The sequence below is a fragment of the Phasianus colchicus genome, chromosome 4 (assembly GCF_987193195.1).
Source record: "Phasianus colchicus chromosome 4, bPhaCol1.hap1.1, whole genome shotgun sequence".
Lineage (NCBI taxonomy): Eukaryota > Metazoa > Chordata > Aves > Galliformes > Phasianidae > Phasianus > Phasianus colchicus.
Genome location: NC_143439.1, coordinates 31,600,789 through 31,628,225, shown reverse-complemented (window position 1 = coordinate 31,628,225; position 27,437 = coordinate 31,600,789). Strand labels below are relative to the sequence as shown.

At 43.5% G+C, this 27,437-nt stretch overlaps 1 protein-coding gene across 2 annotated transcripts in view; it reads right to left on the bottom strand.

Moving 5' to 3' along the window:
• SLC4A4 (solute carrier family 4 member 4) overlaps positions 1–27,087 on the bottom strand; it is a 195,976-nt gene extending 168,889 nt beyond the window's left edge. The window contains exon 1 of one of the 2 annotated variants that reach the window (XM_090139096.1): positions 26,906–27,087. In XM_090139096.1, coding sequence (XP_089995222.1) covers positions 26,906–26,937 — 32 coding nt within the window. In that variant the 5' untranslated portion in view covers positions 26,938–27,087. Of the gene's footprint in view, positions 1–13,631; positions 14,021–26,905 lie in introns of those variants that run through there. The other variant, XM_090139095.1, reaches the window with a different exon arrangement.
• Between the last annotated feature and the right edge of the window lie 350 nt (positions 27,088–27,437).

Genomic DNA, 27,437 nt, shown 5'->3' with positions numbered 1-27,437 from the left:
TCTCCAGCAGGCTTGTCTGAATGGAGAATGTCATTTCTTCTCTCCACGGCACTGCCAATCATCTCCTGTGCAGAACCACAAGATAAAACACATCATCTGCAAGACTAAAATCTAGGAATGCATGCAAGGTACTAAAGTACCCTTTTTTTTTTTTTTTCCTAGTGATGGAGGACACGCAGGAAAAGGCTGGAACATACAACCTCAAAGAGGCACAGGCTGTTTTCATCTGTGCTTTCCTGCTAGCAGCACTGAACTGTTCCCTCACTCCAACAAACTGCCAGCATGCATTGGACCACAAGACATGTGACATGCTTGCCAATTATTTTTGCATGCTGTAATAAGACGAGGAGAAATCACACAATAAGGAAGTTTTGTGAGTTTATCATCTTACTACCAGCTTGCAAACAAATGCACAATCTGAATTACTTGTCTTTTCAAAGAGTGAATGAAAAAGTTTTGCTGCTGCTCTCCAACACGACAGTGACACGCACCTCTCATTTCTGGACATTAAAGAGCACTTGCTAAAAGGAAAAAGGAAGAGCAAAGTACAAGGTAAGCATGCTCCTCAACAGCCAACATAAATCTCTGCAGCTAGGCTCCTTGCCTCCCTTTCACTCAAGGTCCTCTCATGGAAGCCCACCCAGGTCAGACTGTATATATATGTATATATACACACACACATACATATATGCATGTATATACACATATGTGTATGTATATATGTGTGTGTATACACACACACACACATATATATATATATATATGTATATGACTAGATGGTGTGTTATAGGAATAGTCTACTGGGCCAAGCCAGCAGGATTTCACACAGCACACAAAAACCTGGCCAGACAGGCAAACCTCCGCTGTCTCTGGTGTAGCTTTGTACAGCAGTAGCACACATCCTGCACCCATCAGTATACTAATACACTTTTGCATCAAGACCACTTTTCATATTTCATGCTGCTATTTCACACTTTTTCTTCTGTTTTTTAAACCACTTTCATGCTCAGTCTGTTCCTAAAAATGTCATTTAAACAGATACTTTCCCTTAATGCTTCTTTGTCCCTCTAAAATCTCACTGTTCAGGGAGCACTTCCCCATCAGGGTTCCAGCTGATGCATGCACAGGTAGCCATTTGCCTTGACACTGCTGCCCATTCATTCAGTTCAAATATTTTCCCAGTCAGCTTACGCTGTATTCTTGTCAGTTGGTTGGGAGGACATAGCAAAAAAAACCCTGGCAGGATTGATATAGAATATGATATGTGATATGAAATGGAAGCTTTTTCTTTTCAATTCTCTCATAACCTCAAAAGAACTTTCTTTTGCACAAACAAAAAAGTAACATTGTCAAAATACAGGGAAATACAAATTTGGGGGGAGGGGGCAGTAGGGAAGGAATTGGCACTGGATCTTAAGTAGGTGTAGCAGCTGAAACCATTGTTTCATTATGTTTAGATTGCTTACCATAAAATGACACAATTCTGAAAACTGAGCAAGTCAGCTCCCTGTTTGTTTTCATTTCCTTTTCTTAAAGGAACTCACAGATCGGTAACTTGAGATAAGGCAACAGGAAGTCCACATTTCATCCCATCATACCTTGGTAGCACCTCAGCTACAACCCTCCCTCCAGCTAGACCAGGTGAACCTCTGACAACTGATGTGCTGTTCTGAAGATCTTCTAGGTACATTAGCTATATTTAATGCAGCAGAAACCAGGAAAGGGTAATGACACTCTTTGAAAGGAATTCAGGAATGCTCTTACGTAGGAGCTTTACTGCTCCAAGACAGCCTGCAGGACCTGATTGGGTTTTTCTGCCATTTTTTACCACGATAATGTTATGCCCTCCTACAGTTCTGTTACAGGTTGGTTTTTTTTTTGCCTTACAGACAATTGCCTATGTTTTACCTGTCTAATTGGTTAACCCTAATTTTTGCTTGTCTGTTGCCCATATTAATGACATATGTTCAGTTTTGGCCAGTGAAAGTTCCTAACTCCCTCACTTGTTTCATATCATTTGCAAGGGGGCTTCAAAATCTTAGTTGTTCAGAAGTGAGAAGTGGGAGAGTCCTTAAAGGAAGGACTAAGCAAGAAGGACATGCCAAGATGACCTCAAGCCACACTGCAAGCTTTTGCCCCACTTAAAGAAAATTAGGCAGTGTGTACAGGACATTTATAACTCAGTGCATGACTTTAGGCTCAGTAAACCTTAGACAAAACTGCTACAGTGGGCTGATTTATGACAACGCATTCATGTACTCCTCAACCGAAACAGTCTCTATTGAAAACCAATCCTGTTTCATACAGCAGTTGCTCTTTGTTCAAGCCTGATGTAAGAGCTCCTTGAAAGTAGTGTACTGTGACATAAGACTAGGCATGATGGACTAAGAGCCGCCTGCAACATCATTAGCATGTATTTTACATCAGCTCAGCACTCAAGTCTAAAATGGATGCAGACTTTAAAAGCACATACTAGACAGGGCATTTGTATACACCCATATATAAATTGACACAGATCTATAAACCTAGACAAGGAAACGGCAACTGCGGGAAATTTTTTCCTGCATTGCTGAATACAAAATATGGATAGCACAGATCTGACATGGGGTTTTCTACCTATAGACAAGGATATTAAAAGCAAGTCCCTCAATCCTGCCAGGCTGACTCTGAAATAAATTGTTATCTGAAATGGGAGTTCCTAGGTTTATGTCCATTTCCCATTCAGCAAAAGAACAGGCAGTGTGTACAATGTGGGGTGGAGTAGCACACCAAGTGGCACCATTAACCCAGATGAGGTTTTCTCCAGGGAAAACAATCAAGTGCTTTCAGTTGCAGCAAGCAGCAAGCAGTTACTGCACTTGTCTCCTCCCATGTGACTATTTTGGAGGAAAGCCTCTACTCCACAGGAAAAAAAAAAAAAAAAGCCAAATACAAAATGCATTAGACCATCTTCTATCTTAATTTCACTTCTGTAATTACAGTTTAGAGCTTTTCAAGCCCTGTATTTTCAAACGCATAACTCCTAGAGCTGCACATTTCCTTCCCCATCACCTCCCCAACCACCTCTGAGGTGCTTAAGTCACTCTCAAAGCATCACAAAACTTTAGGTCCCAACACTAACATCAGGCTTGAGACATGCCAGCTTTCTGCTGCTAGGAGGATGGATAACATCTGATCCAGCAGAAAGCTTGACTGGCAGAGGCAGCCCCTACCAGGCAGAAAGCCTGGTTGTATAAAATGTTTTGGACACATCTGAAGCAGCCAAGAGAGTTAATGTGCATTCAGCACTTCACATAGTGCAGGCACAGCATTTCTCAACCAATACTCAGCATGCTGAAGCGATAAAAGCTTTCATGATATGCTGGTCTCAAAAACATAAAGCAGCATGAAGGATATTTTGAACATGGATGATTTCAGCAATCTCCTTCAATCTCCTTCAGTGGCACAACTGAACAGTGTAGAACCATATTCAGTGGCAGGAGCTTCTTGAACTGTGCTCATAACTGGCATCTTCATGTAACCTTTAACCAGTTACTGAATGAAATCCTCTGAGAGAACAAGTGATTTCTACAAATCAGACAACAGTTACTCCAAAGTGAAGGATGTGGTAACATTTGAGATCACATAAAAAAGAGTGTGGTGACAGCACACACATAAAACTAAGATGAGGCAAAGTCACCACATCTGAATGTCAGTGTAAGTACAACACAGACAGAGGAAAGAAAAACTCTCCTAAAATATTACACAAGCAAAGAAAAATAGGGTGGTGTTCAGTGACCAAAGTACTTCAAGCCAACCTCACCTTCACTTGAGTGACAGAGTGACTGAGTCCAGAGGAGTGCATAGAGACTCTTCCCCAGGGAAGATGAGAAAGTCTCTCCTGAAAGCCAACACTTGCCTCATTCTCAAGTACAAGCGTAAGACGCTTACTTCATAAAAGTCAATCAAAAGTAATGCAGATCTGATAGGTAGAAATGCAAACAGCCAAATCTCAAGCTAAATGCCCTTTCCTCCTCTACCACTTGAAGGTAAAACACTGTACAAATTTGCTGAAGATACGTTTCTAGAGATAAGAGGAGAGCAAAGCAAAAACCAAGTTATTTTATAGTTGTTTGGGAAGAGACTGAAATAAAGAATTTCCTCGCTTCCACCAATTTAAGCTTCAACCAGAATGACAAAAATAATAATAATAATAATCACAGCCCAAAGCATCATGAACCCAGGGAGCCATTCTGTATTTCAACAGTATCAAGTATTTACCAAATATTCAATTTGCTAACATAAGCCCCGGAACCCAAAGGCTGCAGGTCCGTGATGAATGTCACACATGGGAATCACCCAGCAGAAACAGGACTGCAGCTGACGGTTCTTCTCTGTATCACCACATCAGATGTGCACTCTTGCCCACGAAGAGCAGTCTGCCACGCCTTCAGGAGTTAGGCTCAGACAGAGTTAAATGCGTTTGATCCCTGCCTATGGCTAACCTGTCTTACACACACACGCAGCAAAATCTTTGGGATACTCTACATTTCACATCATTATATCAGGGGGACATGTACATGCACGACTTTGCCAGTACGCCAAGAAAAAAATAACTGTCATGGAGCACCAAAGACTGCCGGGATACAACAGACCAGGGATTACAGTCCAGGGGCCAAGAGCTCATCCACACATTCACTCCCTTGACTGTTCCTGAAAAGAAAGCAAGAGGAGAGTTCGGGCACTTTTCTAAGATCCCTGCAGGGGAAAAGAGTGAGCAAGCCACTGATGTTAAGGAATGCTCCTTGTCCTCCTACGTGCTTAGCTGATATAGTGCTAAAGAGAGATACCCTGTGTAGTGATCCACTACCTTGACTTCCAAGAGTAGTACCAGTCAGGAACATACCCAGCCCGATCTTTAATCTTGGACCTGCAGACTATCAATCAGCCAGCAAGAGTTTGCCCCAGACCACGCAGGGACATGACTGCATTTTTGCTGTGTTAGTCAGCAAAGCCATACAGGTCTTTTGCCACTGGGATAGGAGGAACATGATGCAGCATAAAAGCATAGCAGTGTAAGCAGACAATACATGATCCCGCATAAAGGCAATCCATTTAAAAACGCTAAACTCACTTTACCAGCAATATGAGTTTGCTTCACGGGAGAGTAATATTCTTAATTTGGTTCTAAGTGCCCTAAAGCTGGATTTACTGTATCCTCCAACCACAGCCAAGAGAGCATAACCAAAGTGCTGAGCAGGCAACAACCAAGTTTTAACAAGACTGTCCTCTACATGACATCCATTTAAGGGCAGCCCAAAATAGATTTACTCATGTCAGCTTAAAACAATAACCCAGAGCAGAAAAGTTGCTTCTTGCCAGAAAGTGTTCATGGCTACTTCTTGTGAACTTCTTTCTAGTGAACGTTGCCACAGAACAGCCACTTGCAGAAAAAGACTGCTCAAAGCAGCGATGCTTATGAGCAGCACCAGCGCAGAAGGTCCTGCATCCTCTCATATAAACAGAGTAGTCATCAACAAGCTTGTCCAGAATAGGATTTCTGGAAGGGAAGAGAAAAATGCAACTCTAGCATAGGTATTTTTTTCGGGCAAGGTCTGAAAATCCTCAACCAATCTAGAAATGGACATTGAAAAAAATATTCTTCCCTGGAAAGAGCAGCACCTAAAAATTAAGACCATTTGTATGTTCCTTTATCAAAGGAAGGCTGTTCACATTATGCAGGCTGTTGTAGCATTTTTACAGCCACTCAAGCAGGTTTCTCACTGGAATGACCTCCTCTCACTATGTATCACAGGCCAAATCCTTTTGACTTCACTAATATGACAGGGTTACTACCAGTCCATATGCACAAACTTCCCAGACAAGCCTAAAACACCCTCTTCAGAAAGGAAAGATTTCCCCAGTTCCCACGCAACTTTAGCCCTTTCAATAAGGTTTTGAAGCCATGACAGTTTACCATGAGCAAGCCATTTAAAAAAATATCATACAGCTTCCTTATTCTTTCTTCTTCCTAACCTCTGTAAAATAAGAGCTCCTACTTCCACTTCATAAACTGAAAGCATCTTAAAGAGCCACAATTGATGCTAATACACTATGTGTTATATATAGCCTACAAGAAAACATGCAGGTTGATTTTACATATGACATTACAATTAGCAAGTGGTTCATGGGAGACTCAAGTTACAAAGGTAACAGGCCAGGAATTCATGGCAAGAATTCATCTGCGAGCAAACTGGACCAGGCTCATGTGCTCATGCTGATCAGCCAGTCCTCTTTCATCCTCTTTCTATATCCATCTATCTACAAAAACTAAAGACAAATATCCTTCATGAAAAAACTCTGGGTTAAAAAAAAAAAGCTTTTAAAAAAGGCCTGAAATGGTCATTTTGCTTTGGGAACTTATATTAAAGCACAGTGAGATACAGCCATTCTCATACCCTTTTTTAAGAGGGCAGGGTCATCTTATCGATCATCAACTTAAAAAAAAAAAAAAAAAAAAAAAAAAAAAAAGGACAAAAAGATAAAAAGCAGTTCTGCAGCTCAGAGTATCAGGTATAGCCACAAAGAGAGACAGGGATTGAGAGGGCAACAAAACACTTGCATGGTCAGCAGCCGTGCAGCACAAGCTGCCCAACCCAATCAGCTTTCCAGAGCAGTTTGGGTTTGTCCCTGTACTTATGCAAGCTCATACCTACAAACCTTGCTGGTCACCTTTAGCTAGAAAGGTGAATCTTTTGAATCTTCATTTCAAAAGAATGTAAAACTGCCTAACTCCAGCTCATTTTCATAGTTGAGATGCAAAGCTGCCTTTTAGTCTTCCAATATCTTGGAGACACCTGGTAACAAAGAACTGCTTTATGCTCAGCACCTAATTGGGATATGACTGTTTAAAGGTAAAAGGAAAATAGACTATAATACTAATGGTGCAGATAACTGGAAATTATCTTGCATTTTTTATTGCTCTCTTAAGTGAAACGACTGGTCCGGGAACAGAGCCAAAGAAGTTGGGCTGATACCACAGTTCACGACTTCATGCACAGTTCTGAGAACTTCAAACTATGGGTCATAGCCAGAACAGCAGTGATCTCTTCCTCAAAAACACTGGGTACCTTTACTGAGTTACCAGGCAAAAATACAAAGTTATTTTAAGTCAAGGCATCACCGTACCAGGACTACTTACCACAAAGATGTCTTGTTTAGAATTTAGGATTAAAGAGACAGAAATACATTTAAGAAAGACAGCTTCATTTGAAGAAAAGTAATTACATGAGCTTACGGTGTTCAGAGAAGTCTCTATGCACACTCTGCACTACAGGCTCAGAAGACATTTAGGCTACTCACCAGGAGGTAAATTTTGACCATGATGAGCATAAGATGGTTTTGTAAAGGTTTTTTTTTTTTTTTTTTTTTTTTTTTAATATATATAAATTGTGTACCTAATCTTCAATTAATTGCACTGTCTCTGAGCTCCTCTAGGTTGATCTTTAGGTAGAGTAATTATTTTAAAAGCTGGAGACAGTTTTAGTGTCTGGAGAAGATTCTGACATTAAGGCATAGCTGGGATTTCCACAGAACTGCTTTGTAGCATATTCCCTTTCAAGAAAAATTATACTTTGAATTTTTGGCAAAGAGGTGGGTGATCCAAATAAAACTTAAAAAAAAAAATACAGAGGCTTCTCTTTTGCAGCAATTTCTTCTGTTCCACTATTTTGTCCATGGGTACAGAGTAAGAGGACTATTCAAGTATTATGCTGAATGGTTACATGCCTTTAAACTGTAGTGCCAACAGGAACAGCACAGGGAAGGGAGCAGCTGGAGCATCACGGCTGCAGCTCAGTGCCCACAGAGGTGAAGGAAGGGTGCCTGGGCTCGCCTACATCCTTAGCAAAGCACAGGCCCGGGCCAGCACTCAAGCCCAGACTCGCTTGCATTCTTTCCATGCACGGAGGCTCTCAGACTTCATTCACTTCCAAGAACTTCTATGAAGGAAAACTCAGGTGTAGCACAAAGACCAGCAGACCTGATTCTTCCCTTTTCACTGGTCACCAGTGAAGCCACAAGCTTCTTAACCAAAATTCTTCTTTTGTCTGACATGAGAGCATACTCAGGACTTGAATTCATACTACTCAGATGTCAAAATCAATTTCTCTAGGTACAGTTGAGTGTAAAAGATACTATCCAAGAAGGCCACAGAAAGCATCCTCCAAGCCTTCATGCCAGGGAAGGCAGAAGCTATGCTGCCTCTCCTAAAGCCCCAGCTGTAGCCACCCAATATACAAACTACTGTATACTGAACATAAAGAGCCAAACACTACCTTAGTCTGAATAAGAAGCACTTATGCAGTTATGGGAAAATCTTCACACCTCTCACATTCCTTGAGAAGATGTACTGGATCTTAAGCAAGAAAAGACTTTTCTTTCCAAGCACATTTTGGTGCTGTATGTGTCAGTAATGTACTGGAGACAAACTCACACTGCAACAGAAAGCATTTAAACTTTATACTCTGCTAACACCATCTGTTTCGTCAATGTGTTTTCTCAGCAAGATCAGTGATGCTATCTGACAGTCCTATGGGTGAACTCTGTAACTTGAAACACAAACTTGAGCACCACCCTTAAAGTCCTAATCTAAATGCACTGAATACTTTGTGCTGATCATCAACCCATTTCCAACCTCATTCTGCAAGCAACTGAGGCTGCATTTTGTCTGTAAACTCAATAAAGGTGATATTAGCAGACATCTTCCATCCCAGCTCAGTATGGCCTTCAAGTTCCATGAGCCCAACTGCTCCAAGGGCAGAAGTCACCAGTGTTGAAGCACTTTGCAGAACTAAGGGTACAGCATTCCTCAAAAAGTAAGAAGGGTACAAAGACAAGCACCACTGTATTGGGGCTGTATTGATTCCACGGCATCATATCAGCAGCATTACAAAGGCATCTGCTTCTGCAGACCATCACGCTGACCCTGCACCCAGGACACTACTCCAGCTCAGCTGTTATTCACAAGCCTGGCCTAATAGATCATGAGATGCTGAATGATTTAGAGCACTGCACACTGTATTGTTGTGCCATTAAGGCTTTGGAACGAAGCTTCATTGGGGACAGAGGAGAACAAAGGACCCATCTATTTCCTTCATCGCTATTATTGTTTCTGCCTTGAAAGACACAAAGCCTGGGATACCTAACAGAGCTACTGTTCTTTAGCTGTTGGGTTTCTCTGTTGAAAGCAGGAACTGTCAGACATGGAAATGATATCAGAATATTCAAGTTTAACAGTTTGCTTAGAATTCACTCATTAGCACAAATTTTGCCAAGTATGAGACCTAAGAGAAATTTCCATACACAGCCTCACGCATGACAAATGCACTTTCATTCAATTCTGATGCAGTGAAGCAGGTTTAATACGTTCAAACACTACTTTTCCTTGAGCTATTGAGCAACTATTTCCCAACCTCAAATCTAAACAAAGTCTTATTACATTTAGCAACCTTGATAAAAAAAAATCTTTACACTTACGTATAAGGGTTGATGATGCATCTGAAGTGTTATATAGCCACAGGTACAATAAAAGCAGTTAAGTGCAACCTTTTGTTCAAGGTTAAGAGGTGAAATTAGAGACAGAGGTGATTAAAATAAAGCAAAAGCATTAAAAAGCTGAAGGTGAAAATATTTTAACCTTGAAGTTGCACACACCACTAATAAAGATACCCCACAATTAAGAGGGAAACGAAGTTCTTTCGGTAATTCTCAGTCTTAAAAGAAGCAATTTGAACAGCTCCTATCAAGTTCAAATTTTCAAGACTCACTTCAAGATGTGAGAAAAATGAATGAGTGCTTATTTTAAGAAAATTAAGACTTGTTTCAAATCAGGTTGAACAAATAGCATTTAGCAAGCATATATTGCAGAATAAAAATATGCACTCCCGAAGAGTGCAGTTGTAGAATAAAGTTAGGATTTGAAATGCTGTAGCTTGGAAGACTCTTCTCCCTCACCTTAGCTGATTCTCTCTCTTGTACCTTTTATATGTATTAGATATGAATATTTCCCCCCTTTACTCTTCCTCTTATTTCTCAAGAAGCATTAGCTCTACTAACAGCTTACACTTCTGGAATTCATATGTTTCATTTGAGATGAAATCAAAAGGATTCCAATTTTGGCAAGGCCAAATTGTCTATTCTAATATTTCTGCTGAGAAAAGCTGCTGAAAATAAGGCTGTGTTTTCCTCTGATGTCCTCACAAAGATCAGTGAATCTACAAAGGTATGGTTCACAAGTGACTATCATATACTGTAAGTCCTGCTCTCCATTTACATGGCTGTGATTTGGGCAGAAACCTGCAACTCCAAACCAAACACAACTGAAAGGTAAAAACAAAGATCTGTATTTCTTACGTTTCTATTAGTCCCATAAAACTCAGGCAAATGGCCATTAACTCCTCTGATCACAACTTTAAAAGTTACCTGCATGAAAAACTAATAATTACAAGGCGGCAAATAAAAGCTATTTTTCTTTCCTTCTCTCTTAATGTAATCATGCAGTTGAAAAATAATAGGACAGACAACACCATGGGCCTTCTTGGCTCAGAGGTCACCGAAGAGCAGCCTGACACAATGGACAGCCTGCATTCAAATAGGCTTTCACCATAACCCTGATAACTATATTATTGCTCTATTTTCATTTCAAGCCATACAGTTAAAGGTACGTAAGAGAAATACTTCTACCTCCCATCTCACTTAGCACACAAAGAGCAGCTTTTCTTCCCCCAGATGTAGCACAGTGACATCAGGCTACTCACAGAGATGCATTCCTTTAACAATATCAACTCAACTGCTACTACTGGGTTTTCAAGGAGCACTGCTTTTGAGCCTTCTAAATGGATCTGAAGCTGAAAGCAGCTAATCGACTTGGAACAAGAAAACCTGATAGTGGTTATCAAAAAGTTTTTTATTTCCTCAAAGCAGGAGTCCAAATTCTAAATCTAACGCACAAAGAAAACATGTGAAAGGGAGGTTGCTGAAGAGTGACAGGGTTGCTTGTCACTCTTACCAGTGTGACAGAGGTTGCTGATGCCACAGCACTAGTGCCAAAAGGCTGCAAACATGGTCTGAAGTCTGCTGGTGCTCACAACCTGCAAGAAGGAACCCAGGCTTTCACCGTTCCGTAGACAGAGACATATGCCTCTCACTAAACCAGCATAAGAACAGTCAAAAGACTGGCAAATCCACACTAACAGACTGGCACATCAACACACAGGATCATCCTATTCTGTACCCACAGGTATAAGCACTTTCACAATCCACCTTCTCTTCATCCAGGAAATCCTTGATACATCTTGCCTTTACTGTTGCCTCTCTCTCGCAGGACAAACTCCCCAACTCTAAGAAGTGCTACCTGAAAACGGAGGCTTGCAGACTTTATCGGCAGAAAAACAAATAGAGCACTTCTCTTTATGCATCTACTTTCATCTACTTTTTTACAGTACTTTCCATTCATAACCTTGCCCAGAGAACCTTCCAGCTTGTTATTTATCGCAGGTCTTCAAGGTGGCAGTATAGCTAAAAATCCTTGGGACAGAAGCACAAGCTGCTTCTCCACCACTGCTGAAAGAACACGTCTGTATGTGAACGAGGCGCCCTCCCCAATAAGTGGTGGAGCAGAAAACAGAAGCTACAGATTTTCCCTTCTCCCAGGGATGTTTTCCTTTGAACAGCACTCTGCACGCAACCTTATCAGCATCGGGCATCAGTAACTGAAGCGTTTGCCCTACACAGGCAGTAAGATTGCAAAACACACATTTTAAGAGTTCCCCTACAGAATTCTTTCTAAAGCCCTACTATGAACAATATCGCAGTGCAACACTTAGTATACACGGCTGGTATTTTTTCTGACTGCACAGCAGTTTCAAGATTTAAAACACAGAAGTTTGAGGGAAAAAAATCTGCAGTTATCTGATGCAGAACACACCGCTGGACCTTGCAAAGTGCTGAATGGGAACGTGTACAAGGCGTTAACTCGCTAGGAATGCCCTGTGCACACAAATGAAAAGTTCGTGCTTCCTCCCTTCCAACTGACAAAAAAAAAAAAAAAAAGAAAAGAAACAAAAAAAAGAGTCCCATTTCCTTCTCACCCCACTTTCAACTCTGGACAGCAGCAACACACCAAGCCAGCAGTTCCTAACTGACAATCACTAACTGCCCAGCAGCTGTCAGCCCCCACAGTCCTGGAAACACAGCTTAGAGTTCTCCCTGAGTCCACTGTTCTGACACACATGAAACTCACATTCTGCAGGAAAGAAGAAAAAAGAACAGGCAAACCTCTCCCTTAGTACTTCCTAGAAAAGGTAAATGTAATTTTATTCCTTTGTATCTGAATGGGGGAACACATAAGTATCACTGCAGACCACACTAACATCTGCCAGTCAGAGGACACCGACATTCACAGACAGGTGAAGTGACATCCTGTTTAGTTTACTGTGAGCTGAAGCCACTGCCTGAAACAGTCTTGCAAAATCGGACTCCACAAGCTTCTGGCACGAGAGAAGTCACCACGAAAGCTCTTTCAGCGCTTGCTTCAGCACTAGATTCCAGGTAGGAGAAGTGAAGACAGAGACACATGGGTTAGTTCACACAAGCAAGCACGCCAACAAGCGCACAGATGCAAACAATCTCATTTAAACATCCTGCATATGACTGGAAATTATTACAACCAAACTCAGTTGGGAGCCTCAGGGGGCTTTTTGCTGTTGTTGGAGGTGGGGAGGTAACCTCACTCAATGCGCAAAAAAATTTCCTTATGAATAGCAACCAAAAATGCTTATGTTTCTGCAGACTGTCACACCAGCAATTAACGAGGAGCAAATTCTGTTCCCCCACACGACGCGCAATTCCTCGCGTTTTGTCAAAATAAACTGCGTTTCGCTGAAACAACACAGCGAGTATCTACGCTGCGTGGCACAGCTCTTCTACGGAGCTACTGCCGCTTCTCTGCTTCTGCTCCACCTCCGCACGGCTGCCCTCCCCGGGCAGTTCTCGGGGGGCTCCCGGGGCCGCTCCGCTCGGGCGCTCAGGGCGGCGCGGCACTGCGGGCTGCAGCGGGCGCTGGAGGCACCGCCGGCCCCTTCCCGAACGGCCGCACCGCACGGCTCCGAGTTGGGACGGGCGCTGAGGATGCGCTCCTGCCCAAGGGGAAAGCCACCAGTAATTAACGCTGGCGTAAAAAAACAACCTAGGGGTGTGAACAAAAGGACGGTTGAGTTCTCGGTGCAGCGTTTGCTCCGGAGAACGGCAACCCTTGCCTGCAGCTCGCAGCAGGAAGCTCACAAAGGGTAGGACGAGCAAGGAGCTCCCTTCTGCCGGTCTGAGGAAAGGAAATAGCCGCGTGCGTCTGAACACCAGATGGAGTGAAAAAATTGAGAGGAAATGAGATTTCCTCCAAACGGGTGCTGCTGACAACGTACCGGCGCGAAGATCAGTCGAAACACAAGAAAAGTGTGCTCTTAAAGTTACCCCGGGTACCGAGCGCCGGTTGAGCGCAGCCCGGCGGCGGCCCCGCGCCGCTCAGAAGCGCGGAGCAGCGGGAGCCGCGCCGTGCAGGTGCTCCCGCGCCTCCCGCTCCCCGCGGCCGCGCTCACCTGCGGGGCTCGGGCTTGCGGCGCTCCTCCAGCTTGGCGGCGGGCGGGGGCTGCGGGGCAGCGGGCGGGCGGCGGCGGAGCGGGGAGGCTTCAGCGGGCGCTGCGGGGCATGGCCTCTCCGCTGGCCCACGCGTGTCTGGAGTCGCGCACGGCCGCCCGCTTCGCTACCGCGGGCCGAGCCGAAGGCAGGGACGGGGCGAGGCGAAGCGGCTGTGCTGGCGGCGGCCGGCCCGGCCCGAATTTAAAGGCGCCCGCGGGCTCAGCCGTCCCCTCGCCCGCTCCCATCCCGTCCCATCCCAGCCCCCGCTCCCTCCCCGGGCGCTCGGCGGCCGCTCGGCGTCACGGGGCCCCGGGGCGGGGAGGCCGGAGGAGGAGTCTGCGAGGCCGCCGGATCGCCCTGCCCGCCCCCTGCCTGCACGCCGGGTCGGGCGGAACGCCGCGCCTCGGGGCCCGCAGGTGCTCGCCGCCCCGGACGCCGGAGCTGGGCGCTTCGAGCCACCGCGTCTCCGCTTCCAAGAACTGCCTTCCGAAAGCCCTCCGCGGACCGGGGACTGAAGCGGACGCTAATCGCTGTGCCCCCGCTTTCGGGCAACAGGCTGCCGCTCCTGGGCTCTGCCCTGCCGTCCAGGCCTCAGTGATGAGGTCCGTGAAGGATTCTGAAAGAACGGGGGGCTCTGCGAACTGCGCAAGTGACACGGCAGAGCAGCAGTCTGCCAACAGAAAGGACAGGGACACTCGGGGGAACAAAGGGGACTATTGTAGCTCCGTAGAGAAAAAGTCCACTCCTCGAGCGAGGTTTAGGGTTACCAACACAGCGACTGCTTCTTCAGCTCCTCCGGAGCCACCAACCACCCCTACTTCTGCAACCTGTCCAAAGCCTGTATTAGGGAATAATACACAATCCATTGTACAGGAAAAAAAAAAAAAAAAAGTAGCAGTGATGGAAACTGCAGTTTCTGGTTTGCAAACTGGAATGAGAACACAGCAGAATTTCCACTCTGTGCTACCGTCAGAGCTGCATTTTCCCCAGGCTCTGAGAATAGGCAGCTGTCCATAACATACCATCCCCTCGCCCCCTTTAACGTGTTCTGAAATATCTCCCACCTCGGCTCTGCGTGAGAATTCATCAGGACTTGGCTTCCTCCATTCCTTTCAATAAATCACATTCCCCGATTACCTGCTTTTAACCAACTGAGTCACTGACAGCATAGGGAAGCCTTCTGCCTGGCCATGAAAGTATTTGTGAACCGTTTCATTTGAACTAACAGCAGACCTCCTTTAACAAAAGAGCACTACCTCCATTTAGAAGCTTCAGATAGTCCAGTTCTAAACCAAGTAACTATACATCTTCCCCTCTTCTAAAGTCATACGCAACAGCTCACAATCAAGGACCATCCTATCCATGGTTCAGCTTTCAAATGTCATCCTTCTTAATTTGCACACTGTTCACTTTGCTTCTATTTACAAATGAACTAAGAAGGTCCCCTCTTCTTCCTCGTCCCCCCCTCCCCAGAAAAAAACATATTAGCTACTGCAGAAGATCGTTGTTGCTTCTTGCTGCTAGAAAACTCATTCTTCCATACCAAGCATCTCAAAATGTGAAAAAGTGTCAAAAAAGTGAAAGCACCTTTGGGCCATCCTCAGCAGGCAGTTCTTAGCTCATTAAAGAACTCTCACAGCAATCTTACTTCCTCACAACTTGTTATACCTTAACATACTGGCATCTTAAACCTGGGCATTTAGTTTTCCAGATTAAAAAAAAAAGTTTTGGCATTATGATGCACAACTGTCAGTCTTTAAGTATACCATCACTATATATTATGATCTAAAACCCTACCAAAAACACTTCCAGAGTCCTTAAATGAAGAGCCAAGACAGTTATCTCAGCCAAGTTTGAAAATCAGTGCACTTTACATACACAAACACCCAAGTGAAGTGACTCAGTTATCATCTCTGTCACTGTGATTGACAAAATCCAAGGCCATCAGCTGGACCCACCTTGTACCAACTGTGTAAGTACATTTTTACATGATTTGCACACTTTATACCACATATTCCTTATTTTAAAATTACCAGTAATTACTAATGTTTTGTTTTTTTTTTGATTTAATAAACTTACAGATATGATCATCACTCAGGACTTCAGCCTGCTAACTTCCCATTCACAAAGTAGATGCTACAAAAGCAGTTAACTTCTAACAGCTTGGGCTGTCTGATTAAATGACTGTCTTCAGCCCTACACACAAAGCCATGGAGAAGAAAAGTTGCCCAATGGACTTCTTGAACCAGGCTATCACTAAAGCAAAGCTCCTGCTCACCACAAAGGTACAGCCTGCTTTGCAAACAATTGCACAGAACAGGTTGCCACATTCAACTAAAGGCCCATTGATATGCAAAAATTATTATTTTGTCTTCTTGTCCAGCATTCAATTTTTCCGAGAAGTCCAACATCTTTGTAAATGACAGTGTTTGACATTTGTATTTATAATAAGAACATCCAAAGTTACAATGCATAAATGCACGAGCTCAGTAGAACAGGGAAAGCAAAGCAAAGCTTTCCCTGTGTTTATTCCAAACATATCTTGCAGAATTTCTGGTAGATTCCTCAGAAGCTACTCATGCTGACCACAGCACTGTCAGAGACAATGCTGAACTAAATGGAAACTGGCAGCTCTTCTATTACGAGGGTTTTGTGGAGACTACTGCGTGATAAAATATTTGCATTGGATTAAGTCAGGAGTAATTCAGTGCAAGTCAAAGAGTTACAGAGAGTAAAACCATTTCAGTAGAAACAACTAGGTGCATAGACACCACAGATATACTTGCCTAAGATACTTTCTGTATATTTTTTTAATTTGTTGACAAATCATCAGTGCCAAGTCATCATTTGTAACAGCAGACTCAACCCTGAAAACACTTGTGCTTACAAGCAATCCTCTTTTACATGAGCAGTATCAGTCATGCATGTTTTCATGACTCAATCCTTGATCATGACTATTTCTAAAGATGCTGAGGCTTTGGTTTTTTGGGTTTGTTGTTGTTGTTTGTTTGTTTTTAAGATGCAGGTATACAGATCACTCTAGCTCTTGAACTTAAGGAATGAATTCTTCCATTACACAATGAGTTGAATATTGGAGATGAATTAGTCTAATAGCACTGATTTCTAAGGGCAACCATGAAAAACATCTCTGCAGCTCCTACATTTGTATTCCCTGCTCGTTTCAAGTCACCAAACTACTTAACAAGAAATCTAGAAAGATCACATAATCTCGGCACACATTATTTCATATCTGGTTATTAAAGGTATAATGCAAATGAACCTATTCGCTTTTGAAACTTGATTAGCAAGTTCTTCATTTTCTGATAGTCCCGCTTCAGTTAGCTGTGAAAACAACATTCAGTGGGTAGCTGATTTTTCAGTCTCTATAAGAATCCTAATTCAACATCCTAATTGAGCTTCTGCCCACTTTCAGTGAAACTACAGACAGGGCAAAAACAGCAAATAGTCCAGTTCCTGCTGATTTCCACTTCACAGGTCACACTTCCATCTTTCAAAGGAGGTAGAAACAGGAAGTAATGGAAAACGTTCAAATAAGGAAAAACAGTAGTGAACGCAGAAGGCTCAATTTTTTTGTTATGAGTACCTGATATGTTTATAACAAATTACACGTCACATCTGCTTGAGAGAAATAAGTAGTCACAGAATCATATGGGTTGGAAGGGACCTCTAGATGTCATCAAGTCCAACCTCCCTTCTAAAGCAGCTCCCTACAGCAGGTCACCAGGAAGATGTCTAGATGAATCTTGAATATCTCTAGAGAAAGAGACTCCACAGCCTCTCCAGGCAGTCTGTTCCAGCGCTCCATCACTCTCACAGTTCCTTGCATTAGTATGGAACTTCCTGTGTTTCTGTTTCTGCCTGTTGCCCCTTGTTCTATTGCTGCTTATTGCCAAAAAGAGACTGTCCCCATTGACTTAACTGCCACACTTAAGACAATTTTAAAACGCAAGATCCCCTCTCAGCCTTGTCTTCTCCAGACTGAACAATCCTGGGTCTCCCAGACTTCCCTCATAAGGCAGATACTCCTGGCCCTTAATAATCTTTGCAGCCCTCCACTGGCTCTCTCCAGAAGTTCTCTGTCTTCTTTTGGAGAGGCCAGAACTGGACACAATACTCCAGATGTGACCTCACCAGGTTAAAATAGAGGGGAACGATCACGTCCCTCAAGCTGCTGGCCGTGCTCTTTTTAAGGCACCCCTGGAGCCCATGGGCCTTCTTGGCCACAAGGACACACTGCTGGCTCACAGCCATCCTATCGTCCACCAGTCCTATTGCTTTGGTAGTCAAACGTGCCACAACAATCTCTCCATTTACGTCAAAAAGAGAAAAATGCTATGGGGGTTTCATTGTCAGGTTCAACTGCTTTTGCTGCCTTCCTAGCCTCTTGCTAACTCCTAGCAGCATACCATCTACGCCTCAATAGATCTCCAGTTAAAGTCACAGGGTTTAATAGTTGACGACTAGAACCGTTGAGGTGTTCGCGACTGGGGAGCATCACTCTGCAGACCCACGTGTAAGACCCGGCACTCCTACCAGCCAGCGCTCACAGGCCCTTCACGCCAGCACAGACCCGCCTCGTCCTTCCGCAGCCGAGCTCGGGCAGCCCCGAGGCCGCGGTCGGGCGCCGGCGGCGCGGCGCTGAGGCCCTCTGCCGGCAGCCGCCCCTCCCCGTGCCCAAGGGACTGCTGTGGTGCGCGGGCCGAAGGCAGGCTCGGGGCCACGTCCGCTCTGCTCCTACTCAGAGGGTTCGTTCAAACGACTTGCTTCGCGAAGCCAGCTGCTCTCGCAGGCTCCGAGCTTCATCCTGCTCAGGGCTGGAGGGCGCCGAGCCAAACCGAGCCGAAGACACAGGGCTTTGTTAAAATAAAGAAAGCGTGTTTGTTCATACACCCACAGAAACCACCAGAGCACGGGATGGTGAAGCACACACTTCCGCCACCTACAACTGCTGGGTGGGATATTGAAACAACAAATATTCTCCCCCCTCCAGAATAAGTAAATTGGGTGAGGGCAGCGAGCGTATTGCCTCAGGGCAGAAAGCGTTTTTTCACTCATCTCACAAAGAGAGAGAAATCCTGAGGTAAAGTCACTTCCCTTAAGCCTGAGGCTAATTACACTCAGGTGGAATTAGGGAGCAGAAATAAAAGCATTTCTGCTGTGCTGTATGAGAGAAACGAGCAGGTCGCTGGTTGAGGGGACTGTATTTATGTCAGGTTTTCTCCCAGGCTGTCTCCTAGCTGTCACTTAGGTGACTTTCTTTCTCTTCCTCATTCCTCAGCTGTTGCCATCCCGGACCAAAAGCAGCATGCCCCGGTCCCTCTGTGTGAGACCTGCACCCTACTCTGCTCCTGGCTGACTCCTGAGCACCAACTCCTTACAAAGCAGTGACAGTCACCTTCATTAAAACCTTCTCACTGAGCACCAGCTTAGGAAAGCTTCTCAGGTTTTATCACTGACTGGAAAAATGACAGGGAAAAGCTCACCCTCCCTGAGTGCAAAGCCAGGCCCACTCTGACTAGCACAGAGTTTGTAAATCCTGTCAGAAACCAGGACCCCCTCTACTGGCCTTCTTGTACCCTGGCTAAAGACACCTTCCAACAAGCACATGTGCACAGGTAACATCAATGAATTGTGTGCATCAGTGAAATAAGCTCTTCCTGCTGTGCTAAAATGGAATCCTTGCCACTCCTACTCTAAGAGCACCTGGTCTTGAGCACTGAATGTCCTGTAGGAAAGGGTAATTGTAATGGCAGCTAATTATTATTGTCCTGATTCCTGACAGGAAAAAAAGATCCCATCTGGATACACAACAGTGCCAAGCCCTGAAAGGTGGAACGTGGCAAGATGACTCAAACTGAGAGCTTTCCTGCTAATGCAGTTGTTGACAAGATAAACAAAAGGTAGCTCTATGTTTACCTAAGGAATTCACATCTAACAGTTTTCCAGCTGGTAACATCTGATAGCAGATATTGAAGGCTTCCTCAAAAGGTGTCCTATATCTGAGTCTTAAACAGGATGTAATACTTTGCAGGCACCACAATCCCACCCTGAGTTTTACAGATGCTGAATGGCAGCGGCAGGAAATCAGAAATGCAGCATGCCACAGTAAAAGCCTTCCTTCCAGGGAAGGATCACTCTTCACAAGGCTATATCACCAGAACTAAAAGATGAAACTTTTTTTTTTTTTTTTTAAACTGAACAAGCCACAGAATGAATATTTATAGGAAATGCTTGCAATAGACATCCTTGGCATCTCCACAACAATGAAGTCAGAATGCAGGTAGCTCCTCTTTTTCTAATAGCAGCATCACTAACACAGGCACTGTATTAATAAATTACAAGATTCTCCACATAATAGAGCCATGTATACACCTGAGAAACCTTATCCATTCCAGAGCCAGAAGATTGAGCTACCATTGTATTAGATATCAGAAGAATAAATACTTTGTATCCTTAACCACAGACTTCACAGAGCTGGTAGGCCTTGAAAGGAAAATTAATCAGGATACTTTGGGGACACTGCCAACTTAGCAAGAGAAGCCAAGGTCCATGAATCCTTATAATTGTATGAAAATTACTAACTGATCATGAAGAGGAGAATGGTCTGGAAAATTACTAACTTAGTAACTTTTGTGTTTAAATGTTATATAGATAGTTTTGTGCATGTGTTTGACATATGGGAAACCATTTAGCATCCAGGCTTGCACAATCCTGAAATAAATAAGTAATGTCTCTCCCGAGCGTGCAAGAATTTACTTATTGCACACAAGGTGACCAGTTTGCTTTTTGGACAATACTGTGATAGACATTTGCAAAAAAGGCTATGAAACTATCACAACAGGAAGTTACATGGCTATAGTCCATGAAGATCTGTAATACTTAGCTCCAGACAATTATTATTAATCAATTTCCAGAATTGGGATGGAATAGTGTTCTTTGAACATTGTTTTCTTCTCACTCAGCTGATTTAAACAAGAGTTTTCATCCAAATGTTTCCTCATAATTATTTCCATTCAGCTCTTTGACTTGAGCATTTTTCCTACTGTAATAACACTATTCCCAGAGAACAACAGTATTTCCATTGATTAGCTTTTAAAGTTTTGCCTATCTTCTCCTTGGGTCCTCTATTTTGATACTGAGAATAAGGCTACACAGGAGAAACTGGTACAGTAAAGTTAATATTCAAAGTAACTTGATCATATTTTCCCTTCTGCAATTTCATTTCTGAACTCCCAACTATTTTTTATGCCAGTCAACTTATAATGCTACATACCAAAGGAGGTAATCATTTTTTTGTTTGTTTTTCCTTTGGGAAAGACTTAATGCATTATCCCATTGTCTAATCTGGGTCATCAGAAAAGTTCACTTCGCTTTTAGAAGAATTAAATAACAGTATTATCATTTGCTATTTTGGATTTTCACAACTCTTGCTCTTTCTTTACTCTCTTATCTAAACATATCCCAAATAAAACACTTAAAGCAAACATTTCCTGGTCAAATTTAGCCAGAAATGTATGTTGTATAAATAAAGATTTAAGGACATAATGATTTTTTACTGTTTTGTTTGGTGATTCCAATAGAAACAGAATATTTTAAAGCAAACAACAATTTCTCAGCAGCCTGTGCAACTCCCAAAGGTCTTTGCCACTTCAGGAGAACCTGAAGAGCAAAATGTTCTAGGGAAAAAAAAAAAATGCAAAGCAGAAGTGCAGCTGCAGACATCTGCATTGTTCAAATAAAAGCAAGACCAGCAAACCCAGCCTTAAAGAGTTTTCTCCTCTCAGCGATTATGTACAATCACAACAGAAGCAATTGTAGGTTTTATTAACAAAGAGTTTGTTCTCTCCCTCTCTGGTAAGCAATGCAGCACCCCAGCAGCCACCGTTGCTACTAATTTCATGCAGACAGCATTTGTACGAGAAGTTTCAGGTGCTAAGCAGCCATTTTTGCAATGGAAAGATTCCAGCAAAAGCACTACCAACAGCTGTCCCCCTCTCATCATAGTATTTCCTGAGGGAGCTGCATTGCTGTTGGAATATCCTTCTCATATCATAATGGACTATGAAGTGCAGGATAAGGAAAGGGAGAAGCAGAAAAAAATGCTGCCTGCATGATGACAGCTCAAAAGCTAAACACTGAGCTTTTGCAGATAGAGAGGGGAGACTTGGAAATGTGTAGCCCAAAACCATAGAGACTCATCACAAAAAAGCAACCTGAGCTCAGACTCTCCACAGGCAATGCCATCCATCCAAAGACCAGAGTCACAGAGTTAGATACCTTTAATCCAGAAAACTCCTCTGCCTAAATTTGCCATATATTTTGACTGTTGTTCCCAAGTTGAGGCCCAAGAGGAGCAATAGCAGCCCTGTGCTTTATGGAAAGCAAATCTGGTGAGAGTAAAGAAGCACTGTAATGGGGAGAAATCTACCCACAAGCCCCACTGCCGAACACAGCAGTTTAAATACCTCTTGTTGTACCTCCAGCAACAGTCCCCAGAGTGAGCAACCCACACAAGAGCAAAACCTATCTCCTCTGCAGGGGAAGGAGGCAATTTGTTTGGTGGAAGCTAAGGGCAAGGACTGCGTGGTGTGCTGCATGCAACAGCAAGGGCTGGCAGTGGTGCACTACTGAAAAGCACCTCAGAAGCCATTCATCTGCAAGAAACGCTATGTGGCCAGGCTGACACATACAAATTAGACATGAAGTGAGCAATTGGCCTCAACATCTACTGCCTTCCAGTAAGTAAAATAAATTCAAGGCATTTTGGACTAAGACTAACAAAAATTAAGGCACTGTATCCAGTAAAAATGTGCAGAAACAATATCTTCTGCCTTAAAAACTAATAAACTTAGGCTTCACCTCAACATTTATGGAGCAACAGGAGACGACTGTCTTGCGACAACATTCTGTTCTCAGGGCACGACACTATATTGACAGATATGAAGGGACAATATGTTCTGGTGGAGCATTTTAAGAAAATAGTAGTGCTGTCAAAGGGCAAGCTTTCATTTTATGCTTACAAAACACCAGAATAAAATATTTCCTTTGGAGAATTTCACACATCATTTTATTAATATAAACAGACGAGGATTATCTCCATCTCTCAGAGCCTTGAACTTTTTGCCTGCGCTTCCTCACACCATGTTGGTCCCACCTCACAGCTCCTTCCCACAAAGGGAGAGGGCATCCTCAAAGCCCCTCCTTATTTCTCTGGCACTAGATCACTTTCTTAGAGAGCTCACAACTGCAGTGGAGCAACAGTGCGTTGCCTGCTAGGGCATGATTTTTTTTCATCATTTTCAGTCTTGGTTTTGGTGGGAAAAAAATGGACAAGACAGGCCACCCCAGCAGCTTACAGTTGGCCCAACCAAAGTCAGGGTAAAACACAACAGAATTGAGAGCCAAAACAACATGAGGTTGAGAGCATGTCACTGGGTGCAACAAGGAATGCGAGGGATCATAGCTTGCACAAGGGGTGGTTTCCAGAGACACATCACAAGGAAATTTATGGTTAACCTCTCCTATCAGTGCACAGCTGCCTCCTATTGTCTCTGAGTATTTTGCAAATCTCTACCCCAAAGGAAAAAGCACTGTCACTTGGGTCAGGCAGACTACTGATCCAGGACAGCATTAGAGGCAGCAAGACAGTGCTGCAGCAAAAGTTAGGGAAACTGGTATTCGCAGCACTCAGAACAATGTCTTCTGACTTTTTTTTCCCCCTGCTTCCCGCCTATCTCACTTTGTGAGGTTAAGCTCTGACTTCCTCCTATCAAGACTTTCAGAGCTGATGGGGAGATTCCAAGGGATATTAATTATTGTTTGAAATCACTTCAAAGGACCTTTTCTTCCCCTCTCTTGTATTAATAGCCGGAATGAGGAAATTGGTTTGGATTTCATACTTACATCTGCTCCCCAAACCTGTGCTTATTTAAAGATACTCATCCTAAATCAAGCCTACTTCTATTAAAAGGCTCCTACTCTACACAAGTGCTCACACCCATGCCTTTCCACTTCCACACATATCTAGAAATCCATGTTCCAACTGGCAGAAAGAGGTGCCAGAAATAACCACAAGAAAGGCTGCCATGAAATCTCCAGCCAAGTTTTGAAAATCCAGGCACTTTACATCTATGCTTAGAGAACTTCATCTGAAGTTAACCTGGACTCAGTCTTATAAGGTTTATGCATCAGAGATCAAATATCAAAAAATGTAAATGCAAAATGCAAATACTTTTTTTTCCCCCATAAAAATGTGCAGGATAGCAGTTGTTCTACAAGCCTGACAGCACATACTTCCAGCAGTGTTCTGACATTCTTGCCCCACTTGTACTAGCTAACGGCTGTTTTTCATTCTTAAGACTTTTTTTTTTCCAGTGGCCATGCTACAGTGAATTTGGAAACTGTGTTAAAATTCAATTTCTATATTCCCATGCTACAAGGTGGAGAAAGAAAATAAAAGGAGAAAGAATGACAAGAATACCATTGGCTGTAAGCCAGCTTTATGCTTCTTATATTCTCTCACCTGCACGACAGCTGAGAGCAGCCTTGAGTGCTTTCACAAGTTGTTTCATAGCGCAGGCATAAGGAAAGAGAATGTTTTGTCCTAACACAGTGTTTTCTGGCCAGATCCCAGCCACAGCCTGCCCTCACATCTGTGCTGGAGAATGCCAGCAGGCACAATTTGTGACTGGCAGCCCAGAAAAGACCCAGAGAGTGGGGCAGAAGTTTCTGCAGAGGTCGAGCTTGGTTTTTTCAGCAAGTCATATTTGCTGCCCTGTGTGTCCAGTAGGAGCAGCCATCTCAGATCTCCAGAGCTCTTCCCCAGCTTGCCATCCCCATCTTTTCCTTTTCTGTGGTGGGAACAACACTGTGGGTACTTAGGTTTCCTCACTCCATAGAGACGCTGGCTGATCCCAAACAGAAAGTAGGAAAAGGACCTGCTCAGATTGAGAATTAACCATTAATTGCTTCCTATATGACCTCCTTTCTCAGCGCCTGGCACTTTGAAAAGTCACTCATCTTCTTGTACTGGCACATTACTTGTTGTTGTAGAGATAGGAGTGGGCTTACTACATTCTTCCTCTCATCCAAAAGTTCGTGTAGATTCATCCACTTATCAAATAATCAAATTTACTAGAGGCATCTGCTTTTGGTGTCATCATCTCCTCCTTTGGCTGACAAAACCTAAACTCTACTTTCCTGTGTAAACATTTTCCACAGGAGAAGGAAAATATTTACTGTGTTTAAACATGCCCTTATTGTCACACTTATAACACAATCTATCAGACCTTATCAAGTTGCACATCTTCAGCACGTAGACAACAATGTGACAACACATTTAGGAGGCATTCAAATATGGGAAAGAGTTACTCAAAGATATATTTATCATAGAATCATAGAATGGCTTGCTTGGAAGGGACCTCAAGGATTGTCAAGTTGTCTGTATCAGGTTGTCTAGAGTCCCATACAACCTGGGCTCGAACATCTTCAGTGACAGGGCATCCTCAACCTTTCTAGGCATCCTGTTCCAGCACCTCACCACTCTCAGTAAGAAACTCCCCTCTGACAACTACTCTGAATCCCCCTTCCTTCAGTTTAAAACTCTTCCCTCTTGTCCTATCATTATCCAACTGTGTAAAAAGTTGATTTCCCTCATGTTTATGATCTCCTTTTAAATACTGGAAGGCCACAACAAAGTCTCCCACAGCCTTCCCTTTTCCATGCTGAACAAGCTCAGATCCTTCAGCCTGTCTTCACAGGAGAGATGCTCCAACCCTTGGACCATCTTCATGGCCCTCCTCTGGACCCTCTCCAACAGCTCCGCATCTTTTCTGTGTTGAGAGCACCAGGCTTGGATGCAGTACTCCAGATGGGGCCTCACAAGGGCAGAATAGAGGGGGACAATACTTGCCCTGCTGGCCACCCTCTTATGATGGAACTTAGGATACCGTTGATCTTCCAAGCTGCAAGCAAACACTGCTATCTCATATTCTGTTTTTCATCAACAAGAATTCTTAATCCTTCTCAGCAGGGCTATTCTCAAGGAGTTTTCTCAGTTTGTATATGTATCTGGGATTACCTTGACCCAGGCACAAAACCTTGCACTCTGCTTTATTGAACCTCATTAGGTTCACAGGGGACCACCTTTCAAGTTTATCAAGGTCCCGCTGGATGGCATCCCTTCCTTCTGCTGTATCAACCACATTGCTCAGCTTGTATCATCGGCAAACTTACTAAGGGTGCTCGCAATCCCACCATCTACATCACTGATAAAGATCTTAAAGACTACTGAACCCAAGTCAGACCCCTGGGGGACACCACTCATTACCAGCCTCCATCTGGACATATTTATTCCATATTTTTTTGACAAGGTCTCTCTGAGAAACACAGAGTCCATGAAACATGTCTCCTGTATATGTAGTTATCACAAACCAATTCTCTTTGCTGCTCTGCTCCCCAGCTTTGTTTTCCACAATTCTTGGAACATCAAATTCCAACGCTACAGTGTTTGCTGGCTCTGCTCCCAATTAATAATTGCAGGTTAGAGTTGGGTATTTGTGGCTGCAGACTAAGGCATAAGAACATTCAACAACTTCTGAGAGGTACAGACAGACACACAGCCCTTCTTTTCCTAACACTGAACACACTATCTTGCTACCAAAACATTCCAGGGAGATGTTATGCCACTTATCTTAATAATTTAAACAGATCAAAAAGTTGGCTCAGCAAGAGCATTTGCCACTGACAACAAACCACAACACTGATGTTATCCAAGAAGTAGCAATATGCTAGCACAGGCAAGACAGATCATACATAGGATAAAAATGAATGTTCATGAAATCACTCTGTAATCATCCATGTAGCATCTACTAAGCAAGCAGTAACACAGCAAAACAGACAGGTTTCCACTGGATGTGTGTACTCTTTAAAATAAGGCACAAGGTTTAGCGGTCACTTGAGAAGACAGAAGAACTTGTTTTCAGAGGATTTCTTAGCTTCTGATACTGTCCAGAAAGCTCTCCTGCATTAAAATATCATAATCTGGAGCAAAAGAGCTTACACCTGAGAGAGCCTTGTGCTGCTCGTATCTTGTATCAGCGAGGGAGACTGTGAAATACTAAATCTGCCATGGAGGGAAAAGGAAGTATTGGGAGTTTCGAGTCCCAAGGGATGCTGCCTCTCAGCATACAGTTTTAAGGCTGCACAGACCTACCTCCAGTCCATCCACACTTCCGGCTGTTCCATTGGGTTCCTTTAGCAAGAGTAAAAAGGGTCGTTCACAGTGGTTCACCTTCCACATTCACTCCAGCTCAAAGAGAGCCAGAGCCCAGGAAGCATTGTCCATTCTCAGAGCAACACTTTTTAAACTTCAGGTCTGTTACAGCATTTATTCTGGCCCCCTGCTTCCCTCCCCTCTGCCCCCCCCCCCAGCGAAAAGGATCAAAATAGTCTTCCCCTGTGACATTTTGCTTCTTTTGACCAATCAACTGTGGGAGTGTCTCTGTTAAAGCCACTGAGAGCCAGGCAAGAGCAGCAATGCCAGCCAGCATAGGGGTAAGGTCAAAAAGTAGGTGCAACGTTGCAAAAACTTAATCTTTCTGCTGCCAGAAAAGAGGGCATAGGGTCTGGAACAAATACAAATATCCCACTACTACAATTTATCTTGCATTTCCCTTATGTGTAAGCTGAGCCCTACACCTAGCGACATTGAAACTAATATGTGTCAGCTTTCTGTCTGTGGTCCA